Source organism: Daphnia pulicaria, chromosome 2 (genome assembly GCF_021234035.1).
Source record: "Daphnia pulicaria isolate SC F1-1A chromosome 2, SC_F0-13Bv2, whole genome shotgun sequence".
Classification (NCBI taxonomy): Eukaryota; Metazoa; Arthropoda; class Branchiopoda; order Diplostraca; family Daphniidae; genus Daphnia; species Daphnia pulicaria.
Window position 1 is genome coordinate 6337582 of NC_060914.1, and position 17696 is coordinate 6355277.

General features: G+C 40.9%; 1 protein-coding gene across 2 annotated transcripts; it reads left to right on the forward strand.

Moving 5' to 3' along the window:
- Positions 1-382: 382 nt before the first annotated feature.
- On the forward strand, positions 383-14832 carry LOC124327559 (phospholipid-transporting ATPase ABCA3-like). Of its 2 annotated transcripts, none has more exons than XM_046786517.1 (23): positions 383-821; positions 4604-4889; positions 5895-6276; positions 6914-7273; positions 7352-7750; positions 7821-7931; positions 8041-8173; positions 8245-8418; positions 8491-8672; positions 8763-9090; positions 9172-9416; positions 9494-9674; positions 9767-10897; positions 10987-11289; positions 11362-11583; positions 11648-11854; positions 11936-12053; positions 12210-12411; positions 12509-12696; positions 12767-12937; positions 13044-13381; positions 13462-13613; positions 13724-14832. In XM_046786517.1, exons 2-23 carry the CDS (start codon positions 4687-4689, stop codon positions 13868-13870), a joined length of 5877 nt encoding a protein of 1958 aa, XP_046642473.1. In that variant the 5' UTR covers positions 383-821; positions 4604-4686; the 3' UTR covers positions 13871-14832. The 2 variants fall into 2 exon arrangements, with proteins under 2 accessions (XP_046642473.1, XP_046642474.1); XM_046786518.1 differs by lacking the exon at positions 383-821 and adding an exon at positions 1031-1161.
- Positions 14833-17696: the final 2864 nt, after the last annotated feature.

Here is a 17696-nt window from a genome sequence, read left to right on the forward strand (position 1 = left end):
GAAGAACATCAATACTTTTATGGTTGAAATATTTTTCTGTAAAAGAGAAGTGTTGAAACGTATCTATAGCTTTATTCTAACTCGTACAATACACCCGAACCTTGCAACGCTACAGCAGGCGAGTGGGTATACAACTGGTATACAACAACTGCTTCGTTCAGTGACGCAGCCAGAAGAGTATTCTCTTTATTTCCGGGTTAGTCGCGATGCGTGTTCCAAAGAGTACTGACGTTACATACTGTTTTCTAATTTTTTCAAGCTAGTGAATTCGACGGACTCGAGAAAATCGCTCTCTCGCGCGACTAGACGACTCGCGCGTTTTCTCTTCGCCTTGTTTCAAAGTTTTTCTTTTTTTGTCTTCATTGTGAAAATCGTGAACTGAAAACGAAAAAAAACTAAAACAAAACAAAACAAAAAAAAAAAATCAAGTCAAAGTTGCAGGAAGAACTGGTGCCGGTGCTTCGCCTGAAGCGGTTGATGGACCGTTTTGATCCAGGGCTCCGCCCTCTGGGGGCGGCAATCACAGGTTTACCGTCAACGACATGGATGTGCTGACCTACAAACTTCTTCAGTCATCTTGTCCACTTCATCTTGTGCGCTTCTTGGTGTGTGCGCTCATCTTTTTTTTAAGGAAACGATTGATTTCCCTTCAGTACACCTTCCGATCGCTCGTCAGCGGCCCAGTCATACTCTTCCATCGTTATTTTTTTTTATTGGCTTTCAGTGTCATTTAGGCTCTTGACGTCGATCAAATTGGCCACAGCACTTGTTAGAAGATATTGAGAATTATTCGCGTGTCAGTTACTCTAGCATACACCATGGTGAGTGAAAATTCGTTTCATTTCGTTTTCCTGTAGTCCATGATTATTTTGCCAACGTCAAAATGAATTCGGCTTAAGTCGGTTGGCGTCATATGGACATGGCAAGGGTCCGTTTGTAAAGGAATGGAAGTACCGTTAGTACGTTGTTGGCCACGAACCCACGGTGCGCTAGCGTGGCAGCGGCAGTCGTCAGCACGGAAGTGTGTGGGGTCCACTGATAGCCCGGCTCAAACCCAAAGGATTGTGGCTGCATTTGGCGCTGGCTGTACGATTCCTCGATTGTTTCTTGTCGTTCCAACGGGAATTGGATTTCATTTTCTGGGTGCTACTAAATAAATTTGTGAGTCGTCAATGCTCGAGGTGTACTCCATTTTACATAACGCTGAATCCTCCAAGATACCGACCGCAGTACCGTTAATCAGTTGCATTTTAACTATTTAGAAAAGATTTTTTTTCGTGTATTACACATTTGATCAGTGGCAATGTTGAATGAAAGCAAAAAAAATTATATATCCAACGAAAGCTCAGAATAGCAAGGTTTTGGGTTCCAACAAATTAATTTCAATTCGTTTTGAGAAATCACAACGACAAGGTATAGAAAACGCAAGAATTTTTGCTTGATTCAATAGAATGCCGCATTAGGTCTCCAGCGGTCCTATAAAGGTCAAGAACCTTTCTGTGAAGCCGGCTAACGTACACACGCTTTTGCATAGCTCGCGGAATCTCGTATTTCAGGTCTATCGGATGAAAGTAACCTATAATCAAATTAGTAATTTGATTTCTACTTCGAATTGTTAGTAGAACATTATTAACTAAGTAGTTAATAATGTGCTAAAATTAGCACACAGAACCAAAAAAATGTAACGATAGTGTTTTTTTTTTAAATATATTTGATGTTCCACTGGGTTTTTAAACTGTAGAATCTTTAACAACTTCGAGTGTTACCTTATTTTTAAAATACAATTTTTAAAAATAAAAAAAATTCAGAAAACAGGTTGGTATGGGAGCGTGTGTGCAATGGTTAGAATTTTGCCTGCGGATAAAAGAAAGATAGAGTCCCGTTAGAAAATAACCAACACCAGGATTTTCTTTTCTTTTTTTTCCACCATGGTTCGACTCATAAAATGCTTTTTTTTTTCTCCTTCTCCCCTCTCTTTCTCTCTCTCTCTCTCTTTCTTTCTCTCTCTCTTCTTAATTCATTCTTTCTATCTCTTTTCGTTGAGCCTTCACTCTGTTTTTTTTTTTTTTTTTTTACCTTTTTGTTAAGTATATAACTGTGATTACCGCAGCTCATTCACAGGTGTCTTAATGCTCACGGCGAGGGGTGAATCGTAATAAACTGCCTATTTTGATTCTCTTTGCGCACATTTTCAGTGAAAAGAAGATGCAACGATTTTAATTTTGTCATGAGATTATGGGACAACTAATTTGGTAGTACAATTCAGCCCATATGAGTTCTGAGTTCTCATGTTTAAGCTTCCGTAGGCCATTGTTCTAAATGAGTTTGTACTTAACAATGTGTTTTTATTTAAAGGGAAATGACTGTTGTTAATTTTAAACCGCCGTTTAAAAAACGAACTTGTTTATGGTTTCGAAATCTCTTGTTAACAAATTCTACAAAACAGAAATGTAATTCCCAATTGATTAAAAAAGTAAATAAAATCACCAGATACAGAATTTAATAGTCAATCACGTGGGGGAATTCTGCTTGGGCAAATTTTTTAACCTTAAATAGAGAAAAATTCGCCAAGTCAGTCAACTGAATAAAATGTATCTAATTTCTTCTTTTTCTGTGGCGCAACTCTTTTGGCTTCCGCATTGCAAAAGTGCATCATCCGTGGTTTGTATCCGTTCTTGTTGGGTACTACCTCGTTTCGAAAATTCTTTTCTTTTTCGTTTTTCATTTCAACTTTGGTGCTTTTTTTTAAATGTTGTTTTCCAGCGGATTTGTGTTAGTGGTACGACCTTGACCTCTGTAGCTGGGCCAAGCATCTCGGCGCGCCTGGATGCGGAACAAACTCCATTGAAAAGATATGCGTAGCCGTAGCTCTTTCACACTAGGTTTTTAGCCCACCTTCTTATTCTCCTCAAGCACGGAGCCGACCGGTTTCCGTTTAACGGTTCTTACCTGTCACGTGACCTTGACTCTGACCTGCTTGTTTAGATTTTTTAAAAGACATTTCACCTCTGCCCTGTTGGCGAGCTCTGCGTGTCTGTATAGACAGGCAAGCCCTCCCCGTGGGGATAGGGACTGGAAATTATATCCACAAAATCCCCCATACACTAATTAAAGATTTTAATGAATTCTGATCAGTTAATTTATGGTATTAGGTCCACAGGATTAGTGAAACTTTTTTTTAACTGCAACCTAACTGTGGAATAGTATACATTTGGTCAGAAAAGGGTGGCGTTCCAAATGTAAGAGTCGGTCACCATTTCTAGGTAATTCCACTGTCGCCTGGATAAGTCTCCCATATGGATAATCAACAGATTGGCAGAGGACTGACATTGGGCTATTCATTGTTGTTTTTTTTTGTTTTTTTTTTTTGTAGTGGAAACCATGGTTTACTTCTGGGCAAACCACAAAACCCAGAGATTATTTGACGGAAAATGTTGAACTCATTTCTGTCTTCAGTTTTAATGAGTACGATGAGTACTATAGGCCATCCACTTTCCATAGTCTCAACTTGGGTTTTTTTTTGGCTTAAAAATGTTGTTTTATAAAACGAAGCGAAAAGAAACTTGAGAAAGGAGTCATGGTGGTAAGCATCACCAAGAGTTGGGGAGCCTTAAGAAAAGATGTGGCATTAGAGAGTGCGCCCCTAACAAACTGGGTTTCAGGGCCCTCGAGCGAGGAAGCGACCAAGACATCCGTGGAACATTCCGTTGGTTGACCCACTAACATTAACCGTCACCGCGAATCCCTCTCCCCTCCAATCCTCTTCCTATATACCTGGGCAACCGACCGCCGGCGCTCATACACCACAAACACCAGGTCGTTGACCTCCAACCTGACGTAATATCTCATGGACAGTCGGACAGTCTTCCTTCCTACTTTCTACAAACACAACATTGTTATATATTACCAAAGATGGTCAATTTTATAATTCATGTTTTTTTGTGTGTGTACTATTGCCCTGCTGGATCATCTTCTTAAGCAAGCGATCGTTTTTCCTAACAGGTGGTGTAGATATAAGACCGTTAAGAATTCAGCGAAAGACTCAGTCTACCCGTACTCACCTAGCTCCTTTTGTAAATAGAACGAGTTTGTGGAATGAGTTGGCAAAGCCTTCTCTCGTTCCCAAACCGGTAGTGTGGACAAGACGAACGCTCCACCAGTTTTTACCATTGACACGTAACAGTTTTTTTGGGGCCACGTCCCACTTTCGACCGCTTTCGACAGAACAGGCCCTCGTTGGAAATACGAAACCGGGCGCCGTTATGTTATCTAAAACCGCGTGAATGACTTACTATTTGGTATTCAACCAGCACGTATCACTCTATAGCAGATGCAATTAGACATGCAACTTAACTTTACTATCAACTGAGCAAACAAATATGCATCCTAGTTGACAGGTCCCTTGTAAATTATGTTTGTTTTTTCGCTTGCTGGCCAATTATACGTATATGCCATCATAGTAAGGGGTTTACTTGTTTAACCAATACGCACCATCATTATATTAACTAAGCTAATTAATTTTTTAAAAATGTTTTCGTTGACTGCTAAATTAATTCATTGTTATTATTTTATTATTATTTTTTTTTTGTGATCCAAAATACAGAAATGATGCTACGATAGTTTGCTACATGAAAAATTCGCAAACCGACGACGTTGCAACAGGCAGAGACAACGAGATAGTGAAACATGAAACGAGCACTTCTGAATTTCCCGTCCATTCCATGCGACCTGCTGGATTCCGGCAAGAGAGAAGATTTCGTGCCAATCCTGCAGGAAAGCACCGCCAGTAACACGAGCAGCGGGAGAACGCCGCCCATTTACGTCATAGGAGAGAATGGCAAAAGCACCACGAAAATCAGCCCACATCCTCACATCCCACCATCCAAAGGGTGAGCCACCCAATCTGTTGCTTCTTGCGCCTTCTTGTGCCTTCTTGCGCTTGCACAGCACAGACTGAGAAAATATTATTTAAGGAAATAAGTATAGTTCTAGGTCAAATCAAAATGACTTTTGTTTCATGCTTAAGCGCCCAACCCTGATCATGTGACCAATTTTCCATTCCACGAACAGATTTTATTTGTAAAAAAAAAAAAAAAAGAATTAGCGGGCTGGATAATTAAAAAAAAAAGCCAAACCTCACGTAGAGGTAATTCTATTTTTTTAAATATTGCGGGTATAAATAACAGCTTGGAACTGTTGTACCGTTCATATGTGTGTTTAATCCGTTCGGTGAAGGAAACTCGAAAGTAACACTCCAATCTTGATACAAACATACATAAAAAGAAACGGTCATTGGCCAGTTTAGATTAAACTAATTCAGTACGACCTAATTCAATTTCCTTGGCTTTGGCTGTTAGTGCTGCACCCACCGAGGCACAAACGGCCATTACGTGAAAGAAAATACTATATAGACTCTTTGATAGAGCATCAAAATTTCTCCGACACAGATGTCAGGTTGTCTTTAGTATAGTTGCAAGGACCACAACCGCCATTTGTCGAAATTCTTTCACTTTTTGGTAGTTACATGTTGAGCTGTATTGTGCTAGATGTGGACGAAATGCCAATTTGGGCCTGACGTAGTCTAGTTCCTCAACGACAATAGCCTCGTTTCTTATTCCCTCAACATTTGGCATATGCGCTAGATGAAAAACCATATAGATGAGAAACTACTGGTCGCTGTCACTCGACGGCAGTCCGACGGCAGCTCGAGTCTCAGTAGAGTTCTGTGACCACTGCTCATCAGACATCAGTGCATTAGTATCAGCTTGGAAATTCGAGTGGGATGTGGGCTGCAATGTTGGCCCATTGTCTATAGCCTAGCTAATGTCACCGCTTTCAACAACTATTATCAACCCTTAAATTCTGTATGTATAGAAATTCTTGTTTTTATCCAGGCCCTTGAAATCAAGGCTGTCGTGCGACTTCATGGATACCGGAATTTTGCCGAACGCCTCGCCGTTACCACCTCATGGCTCTTCGGCAACAAGTGGAATCGGCGGCCACTACTCCGGATTAGAAGAGACGAGTGGATGGAGTCGATTCAAACTCCTTCTGTGGAAAAACTGGGTGGTCCAGAAGCGACACAAAATTCAAACACTTGTTGAAATTGCTTTGCCGGTGTTCTTCGCCTCATTGCTGGTCATCATTCGCGATTTAGCTCCGTCCGACGTCTTCCAAAATGCGACAGTTTATCCGGCCTATCGTCTGAGTCAGAACTTGCCAGATATTCCATCCGGTTCCATTGCCAACATGCCTTTACCCACTGTTGGATCAAAGGTAGGCCCTACAGTACTAGAAACGAATCTACCACCCTTATAAGATACTCTTTTTCTCATCCGTCTTGACCTAAATTCACGTTTTCGTGCGGCGGGAAACACCTGGTACGCGCAGCCAGGCAGGCGGAGCACGTATATAGTACCGCTGCTTGCGTGAATTATTGAGAATAATCTACTATATATAATCTACATTCATGTTCTGCATACAGTTAGATGTCGTATATTTTACATCTGTATGCACATATAGCACATGTAGCACATGTAGGGCCGTCGAAAATATCTAAGAAAACGTCTGCCTTTTTTTTTTCTTTTTTTTAAAGTTGTGCTCGTATAACTGAAAATCTTTCGAAACTATACCCGGAAGTGAAAGTGCAGTTAGTTGTTTGTTGGGTTTAGCGACCGTGTTATCCACCCCATTTGAGGGCGAACGAAATCTTGGAAGGAATACTTTATTATTGCCACACGCAACACAATTTCCCTCTGTATCACTTGAAATTCACCGCTATATATTTCTTAGACTTTCTCTGTCCTTTTTTCTAGTTCCGTTAGCTGATTATCAAGCCAAAATGGGATGTTATTTTATTTGTTTGTTTTTTGTTTTGTTTGTTTGTTTTTTAAATTTGTGTGTCTTCTTTTAGATTAATTTAGATAACATTTCTGCGTTGGAAACACTGAGCTCCCCTTCTTCGATCATGATGTCGACTTTCAGTTTCGATCCGTCGTTGAACTTTGATCCGTTCGGTCTGTTGCCGCCTCGCAAGTGGCCCGTAGCCTGGGCTCCCAACAACACGGTGGTCCGCAACGTCATGGAACGGTTAGCCAGGCGCTCTAATCTGCGCGTCAGTAACTACGGCTTTGCCACCGAAGAAGAGATGGAAGATTTCATCATGAAAAATTATAATGCCGGTTTAGGAGTCAAATCTTCCATTGATTTTCTGGGCGGAATTGTGTTTACCAATGCTTTCCCCAAGGACGACACTTTCCCAAAAGACATTCAAGTAAAATATATATATATGTATTTTTAATTGGGATGTGATCGCTGATCGATGTGTTAATTATTTGGTTTTTGATTGCAGTTCAAAATTCGAATGAAAGGTTCGCCTCGAGTGATGAACAACGACCGTAGCCCATGGTCTCCAGTCGAAACGTGGATGACCGACTACCAGTTTCCGATCTTTCAACTGCCCGGGCCTCGGTTCAAGAATCGAACGGAAGGCGGAAATCCTGGCTACTACAAAGAAGGTTTTCTGACGCTTCAAGACGGTGTCAGCCGCGTTCTGATAGAGATGCTCTCCGGAAAGAGCACCAATGACATTGACATCGAGATGAGACGCTTTCCTTACCCGATTTACGCTGATGACAAATTTCTGGTAGCGCTCCAAGGCTGGCTGCCCTTAATTATTATGCTTAGCTTCATTTATCCGGCTCTTAATATTGTAAAGAGTATTGTTCATGAAAAGGAAAGACGCCTCAAGGTACGTTTGTTACGTTATCCAAATACGCGCAGTCATTACGAGTTTATTACAATAATGACTTGATTCACAGGAATCCATGAAAATGATGGGCCTTCCCAACTGGCTGCACTGGACAGCTTGGTTCGTGAAATCGCTGGCCTTCATCCTCATTACTATCATTTTAATTACCGCATTGCTAAAGGTAAAAACCCCTTCGTCATCCTACACAATTAACAGAATTATAAATATGACTATTTTGTGTAACCGTGTTAACTGTTCGGATTTATTATTTCGATTATTGTTTATTCAAGGCTCGCTGGTACGGTGGTTCGACACTGGCAGTGCTGGAGAAATCGGATGGCACTCTATTCTTCTTTTTCATGCTCATCTTCGCCATCACAAGCATCTCGTTCTGCTTCCTCATGACTGTATTCTTCTCTAAAGGTATGTTCTATAGGCATAATCGGATCATCTTAAATCACGTATTTTTAAAAATATTAAAATTGTACTTTTAGCCAATGCGGCCGCAACTGGAGCCGGTATCATCTGGTTCGTCACGTACTCGCCATTCTTCTTCTTGCAGTTGCGCTACGCCACACTGACTCGCACTGATAAATTGATTTCGTGCCTCTTTTCCAACACGGCAATGGCTTTCGCTTCACAACTCATGTCCATGTTTGAAGGCTCAAGTAAGTTCAGCTTAAATAATCCATTTATATTAAATTCCAATGAACGACATCATAAAAATAATTTAAAAAAAGGCGAGGGAATCCAATGGCAGAATATCAACCGTGGTGTGTCACCTGATGACGACTTTACGTTCGGTGACGTCCTGGTTATGTTAGCCATTGACTCGGTTCTCTACCTCCTTCTGGCGCTTTACGTTGAAGCCGTTTTCCCCGGTGAATTTGGCGTACCACAGCCATGGTACTTCCCTTTTACGGTAACTGAATCGGCTATTTCCATCTACGAGAATATAACTTAAAAAATAACGTCCATTTACTATTTTTTTTTGGGGGGGGACATTTTGCAGCGTGACTACTGGTGCGGTAGTTCTGTAGCCGCTCAGGATATTACACTCAGCGGCGCAGAGCGTACGGCCCGTAACGCCGAGTACATTGAAGAAGAGCCGATTGGATTGAGAGCTGGCATTCAAATCAAAGGCCTGACTAAAGAATATCACAGAGGAAAATTGGCCGTGAACAACATTCACCTGAACATGTATGAGAGCCAGATAACGGCACTACTGGGCCACAATGGCGCCGGCAAATCGACCACAATGTCCATGCTGACCGGCCTTTTCCCTCCTACCACCGGCACAGCTTTGGTCAATGGTTTTGACATTCGCAAAGACATTCAAGGTATTTGATTTTGACCTCTTTTTTTTCTTTTTTTTTTTTCGACTCCGTCTAATGAATTTGTGATTCGGAATGATTGAAAAGGTGTTCGCGGTAGTCTAGGCTTGTGCCCGCAACATGACATTCTCTTTGACGAACTGACTGTCGAAGAGCATTTGGATTTTTTCTGTAAACTGAAAGGTTACCCATCTCACTTGGTTCGAGCTGAGACGGATCGCATGGTGAAAGCTTTGCAACTAGAGAACAAGCGCCGGGCAATGTCCTGTACTCTTTCCGGGGGCATGAAACGGAAACTTTCGGTCGGCATCGCCCTCTGTGGAGAATCAAAGGTACAATTTGCAAAAAACCTTACAGATAGTAAATAAAATGGACTATAAATCGACTAATGACGTTCTTCCTAATTAAGGTGGTGATGTTAGACGAACCCACTTCCGGAATGGACCCGTCCGCTCGTCGATCGACGTGGGATCTTTTGCAATCGGAAAAGGTAGGCAGGACCATTCTGCTTACCACTCATTTCATGGAGGAAGCTGATTTGTTGGGCGATCGCATTGCCATCATGGCCAGCGGACAGATTCAATGTTGTGGTACGTATTGATTTTTTTTTTTTTTTTTTTTTTTTTTAAATTTTATTATGTTATGAAATGTAGGCTACTTTCAATGTTGAATTTTTCGACAGGTTCGTCCTTATTTTTAAAGAAGAAATATGGGGCCGGATATCATTTGGTGATTGTGAAGGAAAGTAGCTGCGATGTCCAACGCATCACTGAGCTCATCCGTAAATCTATTCCCGAAGTGTCCATCAATCAAAACGTCGGCGCCGAATTGACGTATCTTTTACCAAGCGACAAGTCGCATTTATTCCAGCACATATTCGAAGAGCTCGAGCAAAATCGCCGAGCTTTAGGCATCTCTAGTTATGGTGCTAGCGTCACTACCATGGAGGAGGTGTTCATCCGCGTTGGTGAAATCAATGCCGGCCACCAAGAAATGGAGAAACAGAACATCAACAAACAGTATATCACTCAACAAGACACGTTAGTCAACCTCAATTCCGCTTCATCGACTCAGAGTCTACTGCAAGATGGCACCAACGGGGATCTCCGCAACAAAGGCTTCAACTTATTCTGCCAGCAGCTGAGAGCCATGCTGAACAAGAAGCTGTTGTACACAGTTCGCAATTGGCTTTTATTCACCGCCCAGCTCCTGATTCCCGTCGCTTTCCTGGCGATCAGTTTGATCGTCTTGCAGACCGTTCCGGGCGTCACCAATTCCAAGTCTCTTCCAATCCGCCTGGAGAACTACTTGTCGACCAACACCCTGGTCGAGTTGGCCACTCCTGACAACATCCTTGCTCGCAACTTAACCGAGATCTACGCAGACCAATTTGATGCTACGGGGCACAACAAGTACGAACGGGTCGATCTGCTCAATCAGAGCATGCTCGAGTATTATAACGATCGAGCCAGCAATGACCTGCCGGGAGTGAATCTCCATTTACTGACGGGCGTCACGTTTCGCACGCTACCGACGCGCAGAAGGCAAACGGAGAAAGTGTTGGCGACGGCCTGGTTTAACAACCAGCCCTACCACGTACCTCCGCTGACCCTCAACCTCATCCACAACGCCTTGTTGATCCATCGCACTGGCGATTCCGAGTACCGTCTAACCATTATCAATCACCCGCTTCCGTTTGACGACTTTAGCAAACTCAATAACGACGCGTCCAGCAGCTCTCTTGGTTTCCAAGTCGGCTTCAACATATCATTCGGAATGGCTTTCCTTGCCGCTAGCTTTGTCATTTTTTTAGGTAATTATTTTCAGTTAATATTGATGCAGATTTCAGAATTGTTTTCTAACGTGTACCATGTCTTTGTTTTATAATTTCCGAATTGACAGTGAAAGAACGTGTAACGAAAGCGAAGCATCTTCAGTTCGTGTCGGGAGTCCACTTCATCACCTTCTGGTTGGCCAATATGACTTGGGATTTTATTAATTTCTTAGTTCCATGTGCCGGCATCCTGATCACCTTTTTGTGCTTCAACGAAGACGGTTTCACATCGTTCGAACAACAAGGGCGCATCATATTGGTCTTCGTCCTCTACGGATGGGCCATGTTGCCGCTGATGTATCTGCTCTCTTTTCTCTTCTCCATCCCGGCCACTGGATTTACCCGCACTACGATGTTTAATATATTCACTGGTAAAAGTCGATTTATCTTATCCGTCGCAGTATTTCAATTGACATAACTGATTGTTAATTATTTGATACTAGGTATGGCCACTCTGATCACTGTAGTGATCTTGCAAATTCCAGAGCTGCAGCTGGTTGAAGTTGCCGGCGTCCTAGACTGGATTTTCATGACTTTGCCCAATTACAGTCTCGGCATGGCCTTCAACAATCTATACACCAATTCTCGCGCTGTTGAATACTGTACACGACCCATTGTTGTTTTCGCTTGTAAAACGGGCCTCAGGCCTAATCCGTGCTGCAAAAGTATTACGTTTTTTAATATTTCTTAATGTTTCTAGACTAATCTTAAACTCGGTTGGCTCAACAGATACGGGAAACTGTGGCACGTCGGCTTGCATACAATATAATGAGGACCCGTTAGGTTGGGATGGTCTCGGCATTGGACGAATGATCACTTTCCTGGCAATTGATGGTCTCATTTTTGTTATCATCTTGATACTAATCGAACTCCGGTTATGGGAAAAGTTTTGCGACTTCTGTTGTTCGCTCTATCCTGTTTCTAGCGATGAGTTTGGTAAGAATTTATTTTTCGTCGTCAGCATACTTGGAAAGAACATCGTCTATAACAAAACATTCCTTGTTTCATTATGCTTAGTTAACCCAGAAAATGGAATGGTAATTCCAGCGGAGGACGACGATGTAGCACGCGAACGTGAGCTGATTCAAAGCAAACCAGTTACCGTTTTGCAGAAAGACAACAACCTTGTTATCAAGTAATGGCAACACGCAACCTTTTTTAACTTGAGTTCAACATTACATTTTTCAAGTCTGATAGTTTGATGGATTGTTTTATCAACTGCTTACTTTTGTTTACAGTTACTCATTGCGGGCACTAATTCAGATTTATTAATCATTTTTCATTTTCACAGGGATTTGGTTAAATATTATGACCAAGGATTTCGAGCAGTGGACCGCTTATGCTTAGGTGTCCGACGGGGCGAGTGTTTCGGTTTGCTTGGCATTAACGGAGCTGGCAAGACGACTACCTTCAAAATGCTCACAGGTGACATCGGTGTATCAAACGGTGATGCCTATCTTGATGGATTCAGCGTTTGCAAGAACATGAAAGCGGTAAGGATTTTTTATTCATCCCTAGTTTGGGGTATATCTCGTTTCCATTCTTTTTTACTTAAAATACTTGATTTGTGCGTTTTGATACAATTTTTAGGTCCAGCGCCGTTTGGGTTACTGTCCTCAATTTGACGCTACTATTGACGAAATGACCGGCCGGGAGACTTTACGTATGTTTGCTAACCTGAGAGGTGTCCCAGAGCGCAGCGTTGAGGCAGTGGTTGAAGATCTAACTGATAAACTTCTTCTTCGCGATCACATCGAGAAAAAAGTCAAAGAATTGAGGTTTGACATCTTACTCATTTTCCTACAAGAAGTGGCATTTCTTTATTGATTTTATTTCACGATTACATAGTGGTGGTAACAAACGCAAGTTGAGTACCGCCGTGGCTCTGATTGGTGATCCACCAATCGTTTTCTTAGACGAGCCGACCACAGGTATGGACCCAGTAGCCAGAAGACAACTTTGGGATACCATTGCTCATGTTCGAGACAGCGGACAAGCAATCGTATTGACGTCACATAGGTAAATTAAGATTTATTTAATGCTTTAACAATGTCAAGCGTCTCCTTTTATTATTTTTAAACTTTGCGAATCATTTAAAATAACTTGCGAATTCAATTTTATTTAGTATGGAAGAATGCGAAGCGTTGTGCACTCGGATCGCCATTATGGTCAATGGTCAATTTAAGTGTCTCGGCTCTTCTCAACATTTAAAGAGCAAATTTGGACAAGGATACACGCTTATAGCGAAGGTGAGGGCTTCACCAGAAGTCAACCTACCAAGCGGTGTATCCCATCCAACACATACATCAATTGATCAAGAAGATTCTAGTAGAGGAGGATCCATTCGCTTCCGATCTGGAAGCAGTAAAACGATCAATAGTAACGTCGTATCTGCTCAAAACCCTTTACGGGCTATACCTGATATGGGACCCATCATGGATTTCATTCAAACAAGTTTTCCTGGTAGGTTTTGACAACAGTCTGGTATTTTTTCCCCCGTCTACAATATTATACAGTATTGCTTTATTTTTACGTCCTCGCAGGTGCCCAGTTAAAAGACTATCACCAAGGGCTGGTGCATTACCACCTACCCGAATCAGGTCAGTCTTGGGCTCGCATTTTTGGACTGATGGAGAGCGCCAAAAACAAATATCAAATTGAAGATTATTCGGTCGGCCAAACTACTCTTGAACAAGTAAAGCTTTTTTTTTTTTTTTACTATTGCTTATATAGTACTTGTACTTTTTGTCTCACTGATTATTTCGAAACCAACTAATATTATTTTCCTTATTCGATTGACTTCAGGTATTCTTAAATTTTGCTAAAAGTCAAGTGGGCGAGGATATCAACGGTCGTGGTCGAACCAACATGAACGTCATTAACAACCTCCTACATAGCCTATGCTCATGCTCGAAGGTGTGTTCTTGGGAGTGTACGGTTGATTTCGACTAAATGATGAACCTACCTTTCGTCTTCTGTGCGGCCGCTGCTAACATGGTGGTGATACACATCATGAATGTGTTAAGTCTTCTCTTTCACCGTCTCAAGTGCAAGGATGTAAATCTGGGTATAACCGAACTATATGTGTGTTTACTAAAGCGCGAATGTAGGGTCTGTGTTTCTGTGCCAAGAAATAATTTGCGCAACATGGACTTCGCTTTCATCTTATGCCCCTGACGAAGACAACTCGAGTCGCATTATATTTCTGTACTATCAAACAATTAAAGGAGATTATTAAGGCTTTGTTTAGTTTCCCATCGCCGTGTGATTGATTCATTCAAGGCGGTGCAGTCCATTTTTTTAAACTTCTAATGCAATATGCAGCTTTTTTCCTTGGTGATTTCCCAAAGGAATTCAAGCCATTTTTTCAAGGACATAATTTATTTGTGTGTACATGCGTTATATCTCGTTATATCGCACACATAGCTGGGAAGCAGTCCTCCAACGATTTTGCGTTGATTTCAATGAAATAGCCTAGTATTTATGAGACAGCAAAGAAATAATTGATGATGCGCTCGACTGCTCACAAACTATGACCTGCATTTGGTTTGCAAGTTTTTATCTTACATCTAAATTATTTTTAACTTATTCGGACGTAAGAGTAGAAGTAAGTTGCAGGAAGTGGATTACCCAGCTTACTCCTAACTGTACATCATTGTTCTAGAGCAGATTCGTTTTTAATATCACCCATTTTGTGTTGGTTGCGCGTTTCTTTTTTGTCTTTTTTTCAGTATTGACTAAGAATGCCTTCTTGGTGCATATTTATGTCTATACAAATGCAGTGACATCATGGATTTTATTTATTTTTATTATTATTTAAGGGGGAATTGATGAGTGTGTATTTACTTTTACTGTGTATGTTATGACAATCTGTTTGCTCAAAGATGCGGAATAAAAAAATTTATTGAATTTAATTATTACAAAGCTTGCAAGTTTGAATCCGCGTACCTTTAAGATAACATTCATTCCTTTATTGAGTCAGTAGTCATAGAAAATCATTTTGAAGAGCCATCATGTTTGTCCCTGAGGTATATTTATATACGAAGGTCCTTAACAATATTAGGGTGTGGGGTATAGGGGGTAGGGTAGTAGTAGCTAAGAGTCCTTACCACAAGTAATTATTTTCACAAGCACTTGGGGTATTAAGTAATTAAGATCAATAATTATGGGTGTAAGTAATTTTTCTCTTGAGTAAATACGGAATTGAATAATAAAATTCATGAGTAATTATTTTCTGTCAGCTAAATAATTAAGGTATAGAAGTACCCTAATACTGGCAACACGTAATTTAACTAACCAAGACAAGTATTTCCCTTTTGCAAGTAATTAAATTCACAAGTAATTAAAGCCATAAGTAATTCAAGTCCCAAGTTTGGAAATTCCGCATGATATTGTCACGGGCAATCTAGTTAGCACACTCGTTGTTGAGTAACCACTTGAAAAAGTCACCGTAATGCTGGCCAACGACGCGGCACAGAACAAGACGGTGGCCTTCACCATCGGCCCTACACTAAACTAGACTAATACTACGCCGATGATGCCCCTAATGGGTCTACAACCAACTTACACACACGCACACTCACTCGCTAACACATACGCAACACACGGTAAAATGAGTAAACACAGACGAGAGAATACATGCGACCGACCGACGCAACAAGCGGACACAATCTGAAAAGGGAAAAGGGGTTAGAGAGGGAAGTCAGGTCGCCGCGAAGCCATCTAGCGCTCAACTAAAGGACAAAAGTATTAGAGCACAGACGGGACGTGACAATATTGTAGTGACTAGTGCTATTGTCTTTAAAAATTTGCAATTTTTTTTTTAATTCTATTTCGAATTAGCCGAGAATTGAACCTCAAAATACTTTATCTTATCAGCCCGGGCTGCTGACCATTAGAGCTTGGAGAACTTTAGGCGGTAAGAAACTGTCAATACTAGGGCCCATCATTTCGTGAATTTCTCATCTTTTTTAAGTACTTAACTTTTATCATATTTCGAGGTTTTACCGCAGCTCCCTGAGAGGAATCGTCCAAAGCGATGCTTCTGCATGCCGGTAGGGGTCAGGTCGTACGGACTAGGCTGGTGATAATCGTTTTCCTGTTTCCCTACTGTTTACATGCTTCACACACACGCATTTTCAGGTATATATAATCCATATGAATTTTTCGATTCAATTCCATAATTTTGTACAGCCCTTCCCTGTGCCACTTGAATTTTTACTTAATTTTACTTAAAAGTTTGGGTGTATAAAAACAAGTTTTCATGTGACCCCCTTTTCCGTATGAAAAGAGCCCTCACAACAGTGTTGCAAGATTAAATATTTGATTTTTAAAAGAAATCGCGCAACACTGTTGTCAACATTTTTTCAAAGAAGAAGTTTTGCCATAGTAGAACTTTTGTTAAAGTAGAATTTTTTTCAAAGTAGAAGTTTTGCCAAAGTAGAACTTTTATCAAAGCAGAACTTTTGCCAAATTAGATCTTTCGTCAAATAAGAAATTTTCTCAAAGTAGAACTTTTGTAATAGTCAATGTAGAAGATTTGCCACAGTACTACTTTTGTCAATGTAGAAGCTTGCCAAAGTAGAACTTTTGTCAAAGTAGAGCTTTTGCCAAAATAGAAGCTTTGGCAAAGTAGAACTTTTGCCAAAGTAGAACTTTTGTTAAAGTAGGATTTTTTTCAAAGTAGAAGTTTTGCAAAAGTAGAACTTTTATCCCTGAGGCATATTGTCACGGGCAATCTGTTCGGCACACTTGTTGCTGGAACACAATCAATAAAAGGCACCAAATCGCTGGCTAACGACACCGGCGCAGTCAATCTGGTGGCTTTCACCATTGGCCCTACACTAACTTCGCTTAACCTAAGCCAATGATGCCACTAATGGGTCTAACACTATCTTACACACACGCACACAAGCACAGCAACACAGCTTACACACAAGCAAACACACGGATAGGAAAAGAACAGACTTAGACGGGGAAATAGATGCGACCATCCGACGCAACAAGCAGACACACTCTGAAAAGTGAAAAAGGGTCGATGCGAGGCCATCTAGCGCTCGCCCTACAAACAAGAGCATTAGTGAACCAGACGGAACGTGACAATATTTAAACACGAAGGTCCTTAACAATATAGGGTGTGGGGTATAGGGGATAGGGTAGTAGTAACTAGTAGTGAAATTCAGAGGGTTTAATGTCCATTTTGTAATCCTTTATACGTTTCTTCCCTGAATGACCAATCGTCACAAAATTTTGTACATAATTCTGCCAAAATTTGATACATTGCGTAACGGGGTTTTCATTTGTTTTTATTACTGTTTTAGAAATTTAATTTGCGTATTTGTTACCTAGCTGGTTGCCGAATCCTAGTTAGTGAATTCGCTTTTTTTGCGTAACCTTCCAACTGTCAGTGCATGCTCAGCAGTGTAAACAAAAAGAAAAAAAAAGTTTGGATCTTCCCTAGCAAGACAAATTTTCTGCTATGGGAGTGGAGAGTATTAATTATTTGATTTGATTTGGTTTTTTTGTTCGATTTCGATTTCGTCTTTATTCTTATTTTTACTTTGTATTTTCCCACTCTTATTTTTTAACCTTTTTGTTTTATTATTACCTCTTTTTGTTTACAATTTTTTATCTTGATTTTAATAAATTTGGTTGTCCAAGTAAAATTTCTAGGCCTCCTTTTTTAACAGTTAGTCATCAACCAAGAAGTTGAGGAACATTTTAAAACTGTTAGATTATATTGATTTTGAAGCTCTGGGTCATCTCTCCCTTCTTCCTC

Excerpts from the sequence above, each read along its gene's own strand:
- LOC124327559 (XM_046786517.1), top strand. The coding sequence starts at position 4,687 with ATGAAACGAGCACTTCTGAATTTCCCGTCCATTCCATGCGACCTGCTG. Across the intron at positions 4,890-5,894 it reads CACATCCCACCATCCAAAGG|GCCCTTGAAATCAAGGCTGT; the intron begins GTGAGCCACCCA and ends GTTTTTATCCAG. Across the intron at positions 8,419-8,490 it reads GTCCATGTTTGAAGGCTCAA|GCGAGGGAATCCAATGGCAG; the intron begins GTAAGTTCAGCT and ends ATTTAAAAAAAG.